Genomic DNA, 7,295 nt, shown 5'->3' with positions numbered 1-7,295 from the left:
TGCAATTGTATGCTTTTAATTAAAGAATACAATACTATTTGAACATAGCAAAAAGTACAAATGAACAAAAGTCTTCTTAAAGAGTAATGAGCATAGGCAACACTGATTTCGGTAATTGCAAACTACTTCTGTTCACTTACTAGGTAGGTAAGTTGACAAATGACTCATTTTCTGGAAGGTCTTTATTTTTCATACAAATGAATTTGAAGTCCTTCCATAATATTCCAGTACAAAATATTGAACAGACCACAGATCTGGAAATTTAATTACCAGTTAAACACGTACTACGTAAGGAGCTCAGGTTCTGTGGAAAATGAATGAAACATAACAGATTTGTGACATATGTGATTTTGATGCACATTTCAAATTTTGCTTTAGTTTTGATTTGCTCAATATGTAATAAAGGATTTCTAAATTTACAACTTAATTGTGTTATCTCATTATAATACTGAACACATAAATGGATATTTTCAATGACAAAAAAAAAACTGATAAAATGCAATAACATACCCTAGTATGTGGACATAAAAAAATTATCTTAACAGGAAAGTAAAATTGGCATAAGCAGCAAATATGTTACTTTCCTTCTAAAATGCTAGCAAAAATACAATTTTAAAGAAATATCAGATTAAATGCAAGGTTTACAAGTTCTGTGGCTACAACATTATAACCCCATACTGCACATATTCTGTCTCATTAAAAAAAACAAATGGTTATTAAACTAAATTATTCAAATCATTTTAATAAAGTTATCTACATTTAATTAACTACATTTTCAAATATTCTATCTAAAATGAGGAAATGGAAGCTCATCTTCTGAACTTTTCACAACTAGTAAAATACGGTATATTTGAAATATTTGAATATTTCTCTTCAAATTTACAAAATAAATATATGTTTGCATAACACAACATAGAAAAATGGTTTTGCTTTGACGAAGTAAAAAACAAGAGGCCCAGAGGACCTGTATTGCTCGCATGGATAGTTGTGTAATTTCCATATATACAAGTCACCTTGATTTAAATGTTCCTTACTAAATGAAGTTGTATCTCTGTTCCATCATGCACCGGGTCAGTTATCATTTTGGACATCTAATGCCTATAATTGTTGAAGTAGAGGAAAATTTTGAGCACGTAATTAGCCCGAATACCTACAGGCCAATTGTATGATTAATGTGGGCTGCCTGGTTAAGGAAAAGGAGATTTTTACATTTTTGCCCCCTGTGACTACAGTAGAGATTTAAAGGACTTCGTTCTATTTCCCCATTGGGCCCTTCCCTCTGACCCCCGGGTGTGTGTGTATATGTCAATGAAGACTCATCATTTATGCGAAATCTATTCCCCTTCTGATTTCATTCTGTACTTTGTGATAAGTAACGATTTAAAGGACTTACCTCTATTTCCCCTATTGGGCCCCATCCCCGTCCCCAGTTATGCAAAATCTGCTCCCTCTTCCCTTAAGGATGTTTCTGACCAAATTTGATATATTAAAATTAATTTGGTACTATGTGACAAGAAGTGATTTAAAGGAAATGTTGACAAATGGCATATCTACAACGGACAGACAAGAGGCCATGGCGAAAGCTCACTTAGCCATGTGAGCTTATAACATTCGATACATACTTGTTCTTTCACATATATATATTTGGCAGCAAAATTCAATCAATTAAAAAAAAACATATATATACAATGTATATATTTTTTACATTTTTCCTGAAATTTGAGAAAATATATCCAATTTTATACTTTACTTTATATTTCATCTTACTTTAACGTTTCTTCTGCAATTTGGCATTAAAAAAATATTCTGAAATTTTGTGCTGAATTAAGCATCACTATATTTTTCCTAACTCAAGAGAGCTGGACATTCTCTAAAATAGGGAAATATTCACCTACATATAACTACGCATACAAAAACATGACAATAATGGACAAGTGAACATAGATTCCAGGCTAACACACTCATCATAATTAAATGGCAAAAATGTATCGGAAATACAATACTAGTCATTTTTGTCTACAAATCAAACCTGTTCTAAACACAAGCAATGAAAGTGTTTTGAATTTAAATGCATATTTCTTTTTATTATCACGATTATATAAAAAAACTTAACAGTATCATTCAGTGTGGTTTTGTAACTATCACCAGGATGATACAGAAGAGGTCAAGCACCATAATAATTCCCATACAAACTTGTATTAAATATTTGTAGTATATTCTGTCACTGCTTTTGATACAAAATTCTTATACAAACCTGTAAAACATGTTTGAAGTAATATATTCCATTGCAAATTTTAATACACAATTATTCCCACACAAACCTGTAATTACCATTTTTATGTATTAATATATTCTGTCAGTACTTTCAACTTTTATTTCTGCAATGATACCTGTACTTGTGTAGATACCTGTACTTGTATAACGATACCTGTACTTGTGTAGATACCTGTACTTGCATAACGATACTTGTACTTGTATAATGATACCTGTACTTGTGTAGATACCTGTACTTGTGTAACGATACCTGTACATGTGTAATGATACCTGTACTTGTATAACGATACCTGTACATGTGTAATGATACCTGTACTTGTGTAACGATACCTGTACATGTGTAATGATACCTGTACTTGTGTAGATACCTGTATTGTACAACGATACCTGTACTTGTATAACGATACCTGTACTTTTGTAACGATACCTGTACTTGTGTAATGATACCTGTACTTGTGTAAAGATACCTGTACTTGTATAACGATACCTGTACTTGTGTAGATACCTGCACTTGTGTAATGATATCTGTACTTGTATAACGATACCTGTACTTGTGTAACTATACTTGTACTTGTATAACGATACATGTACTTGTGTAGATACCTGTACTTGTATAACGATACCTGTACTTGTGTAATGATACCTGTACTTGTATAACGATACCTGTACTTGTGTAACTATACCTGTACTTGTATAACGATACCTGTACTTGTGTAGATACCTGTACTTGTATAACGATACCTGTACTTGTATAATGATACCTGTACTTGTGTAGATACCTGTATTTGTATAACGATACCTGTACTTGTATAATGATACCTGTACTTGTGTAGATACCTGTATTTGTATAACGATACCTGTACTTGTGTAGATACCTGTACTTGTATAACGATACCTGTACTTGTGTAACGATACCTGTACTTGTGTAACGATACATGTACTTGTGTAGATACCTGTACTTGTGTAGATACCTGTACTTGTATAACAATACCTGTACTTGTATAACGATACCTGTACTTGTGTAACGATACCTGTACTTGTATAACAATACCTGTACTTGTGTAACGATACCTGTACTTGTGTAACACTTGTGTAGATACCTGTACTTGTATAACGATACCTGTACTTGTGTAATGATACCTGTACTTGTATAACGATACCTGTACTTGTGTAGATACCTGTACTTGTGTAGATACCTGTACTTGTGTAGATACCTGTACTTGTATAACGATACCTGTACTTGTGTAGATACCTGTACTTGTGTAGATACCTGTACATGTGTAATGATATCTGTACTTGTATAACGATAACTGTACTTGTGTAGATACCTGTACTTGTGTAGATACCTGTACTTGTATAACTATACCTGTACTTGTATAACGATACCTGTACATGTGTAACGATACCTGTACTTGTGTAATGATACCTGTACTTGTGTAGATACCTGTACCTGTGTAATGATACCTGTACTTGTGTAACGATACCTGTACTTGTGTAACGATACCTGTACTTGTGTAACGATACCTGTACTTGTGTAATGATACCTGTACTTGTATAACGATACCTGTACTTGTGTAGATACCTGTACTTGTGGATACCTGTACTTGTGTAGATACCTGTACTTGTGTAGATACCTGTACTTGTATAACGATACCTGTACTTGTGTAGATACCTGTACTTGTGTAGATACCTGTACATGTGTAATGATATCTGTACTTGTATAACGATAACTGTACTTGTGTAGATACCTGTACTTGTGTAGATACCTGTACTTGTATAACGATACCTGTACTTGTGAAACGATACCTGTACTTGTGTAACGATACCTGTACTTGTGTAATGATATCTGTACTTGTGTAGATACCTGTACTTGTGTAATGATACCTGTACTTGTGTAACGATACCTGTACTTGTGTAACGATACCTGTACTTGTGTAACGATACCTGTACTTGTGTAATGATACCTGTACTTGTGTAATGATACCTGTACTTGTGTAATGATACTATGTATCAACAAATTTATTACCTTGCATGGCCTGAAAAGCTCACCTAGTCTTTTAGCATCACCTAAACATTACTTTATCCCATTCAATCAAGGATGCTCAAGATAAAGTTTGTTTAAAATTTATCCTATAGAAAAAGGAAGTGCTATTGTTCCAATTTTTTCACGTTTATTCAATGTAGGCTACAGATGAACTAAAACATTTTCATTTTCTTGGTTCATTATCAAAATATATGAACTAATGAAAAGGTACCTTAAAATGAACATTGATAAAGAGTTACACATGTTAAATGTACTAGATATTCTAATGGGTTATCAACTACATAAAAAAAATGGTAAAGTCACAAAAGGTCCATCACTGGAATATCCTGTTCACAGCAGTGACCACCATCCTAGTGATTCCTAAAACTGCTGTTCCTCCATTACTGACTAGGTTATATCACATGTATCCTTAATCACTCATCATCGGAGGAAATATAAATCATACAGTTCTATGTTTCAGAATTCCTTATTAGTCATCAGCACCGGCTGGCATTGATCTTCTAGTAAACAGTGGGTCCCACCCAAAAACCGGAAACTTAATGCATTACATATGACTGCTGAAGTGTCCTAGAACTGGAGATAAGTCAGTCAACCATGTCCTGTGACTGAAGGTTGTCAGTCAACCATGTCCTCTGATAGCCGACCGTGTTCTCTGACTAGACATTGTCAGTAAACCATGTCCATGTCCTCTGGCTGAGCTTTTCTCTGTCCAATTACCGGCTGTGATCTTGCTAGATAGGCTAGCTATCACCTGTATGGTCGGCCCCGCCTCTGATTGGAGAAGTTATTTGGACGTGCCCACGCCTGACCTCTAATCTTGACAGGCCCCAACGTGCCTGTCTGTATATGTAGGCCCTGCTTTCTACCTGTAACACACACAGCACAGGTACAATGGTCAGTAATAATGAAATATCTTTAGACAGTATACCATAATTTCTCACAAATTATCATTTTAAACTCTACAATGTAGACTTAGTCCAGATACTAGGATCTCTGTGGGTATGTGCTAACAAAGACAACTACGACTGATAATATTATAGAGCTAATATTAGTGGTCATGGTTGAGTGGAGGTGGTTAAAGAAGCAAAGTGAGCATGACCACTGTAAATTTAAAAAATTTGTAATCACATAAGGGGGGGGGGGGGGGGATGATTTCCCCCATGCATGCTATTTTGTTGCTTTTGGTATTGATGAAACAGCTGCAAAAGATAAAACTGCTAATACCCCCTAGTATGCCTACCAGTGATAATACCCCCGACCCCTAAAGTATACCTACCGGTGATAATACCCCCTACCCCTATAGTATACCTACCGGTGATAATACCCCCTACCCCTATAGTATACCTACCGGTGATAATACCCCCTACCCCTTTAGTATACCTACCGGTGATAATACCCCTGACCCCTAAAGTATACCTACCGGTGATAATACCCCCTACCCCTAAAGTATGCCTACCGGTGATAATACCCCCGACCCCTAAAGTATACCTACCGGTGATAATACCCCCTACCCCTAAAGTATGCCTACCAGTGATAATACCCCCTACCCCTATAGTATACCTACCGGTGATAATACCCCCGACCCCTAAAGTATACCTACCGGTGATAATACCCCCTACCCCTAAAGTATGCCTACCGGTGATAATACCCCCGACCCCTAAAGTATACCTACCGGTGATAATACCCCCTACCCCTAAAGTATGCCTACCAGTGATAATACCCCCTACCCCTATAGTATACCTACCGGTGATAATACCCCCGACCCCTAAAGTATACCTACCGGTGATAATACCCCCTACCCCTAAAGTATGCCTACCAGTGATAATACCCCCTACCCCTAAAGTATGCCTACCGGTGATAATACCCCCAACCCCTAAAGTATGTCTACCGGTGATAATACCCCCTACCCCTATAGTATGCCTACCAGTGATAATACCCCCTACCCCTATAGTATACCTACCGGTGATAATACCCCCTACCCCTAAAGTATGCCTACCAGTGATAATACCCCCTACCCCTATAGTATGCCTACTGGTGATAATACCTCCTACCCCTATAGTATGTCTACCGGTGATAATACCCCCTACCCCTATAGTATGCCTACCGGTGATAATACCCCCGACCCCTAAAGTATGCCTACCAGTGATAATACCCCCTACCCCTAAAGTATGCCTACCAGTGATAATACCCCCTACCCCTATAGTATGTCTACCAGTGATAATACCCCCTACCCCTAAAGTATGCCTACTGGTGATAATACCCCCTACCCCTAAAGTATGCCTACTGGTGATCATACCCCCTACCCCTAAAGTATGCCTACCGGTGATAATACCCCCTACCCCTAAAGTATGCCTACCAGTGATAATACCCCCTACCCCTATAGTATGTCTACCAGTGATAATACCCCCTACCCCTAAAGTATGCCTACTGGTGATAATACCCCCTACCCCTAAAGTATGCCTACTGGTGATCATACCCCCTACCCCTAAAGTATGCCTACCGGTGATAATACCCCCTACCCCTATAGTATGTCTACCAGTGATAATACACCCTACCCCTAAAGTATGCCTACTGGTGATCATACCCCCTACCCCTAAAGTATGCCTACCGGTGATAATACCCCCTACCCCTATAGTATGTCTACCAGTGATAATACCCCCTACCCCTAAAGTATGCCTACTGGTGATAATACCCCCTACCCCTAAAGTATGCCTACTGGTGATCATACCCCCTACCCCTATAGTATGCCTACCGGTGATAATACCCCCTACCCCTAAAGTATGCCTACCAGTGATAATACCCCCTACCCCTATAGTATGTCTACCAGTGATAATACCCCCTACCCCTAAAGTATGCTTACTGGTGATAATACCCCCTGCCCCTAAAGTATGCCTACTGGTGATAATACCCCCTACCCCTAAAGTATGCCTACCAGTGATAATACCCCCTACCCCTAAAGTATGCCTACCGGTGATAA

General features: G+C 37.6%; 1 protein-coding gene across 7 annotated transcripts in view; it reads right to left on the bottom strand.

Moving 5' to 3' along the window:
• Positions 1 to 7,295, bottom strand: part of LOC117338798 — a 53,383-nt gene continuing 46,088 nt past the window's right edge. Inside the window, exons 17-19 of one of the 7 annotated variants that reach the window (XR_004535041.1) lie at positions 4,041 to 5,184; positions 3,799 to 3,856; positions 1 to 3,394 (exon numbers count right to left, since the gene is read on the bottom strand). Coding sequence is in view for 1 of the 7 variants with exons in the window: in XM_033900146.1 (XP_033756037.1) it covers positions 5,066 to 5,184 (119 nt within the window). In the remaining 6 variants the exon portion in view is untranslated. Of the gene's footprint in view, positions 5,185 to 7,295 lie in introns of all 7 variants that reach the window. The other 6 variants (XR_004535039.1, XR_004535038.1, XR_004535042.1 and 3 more) reach the window with 6 other exon arrangements.

This window comes from Pecten maximus, chromosome 12 (assembly GCF_902652985.1).
Source record: "Pecten maximus chromosome 12, xPecMax1.1, whole genome shotgun sequence".
Lineage (NCBI taxonomy): Eukaryota > Metazoa > Mollusca > Bivalvia > Pectinida > Pectinidae > Pecten > Pecten maximus.
Note: the sequence above shows the minus strand (reverse complement) of the source record. Positions and strands in the feature narration are given on the sequence as shown.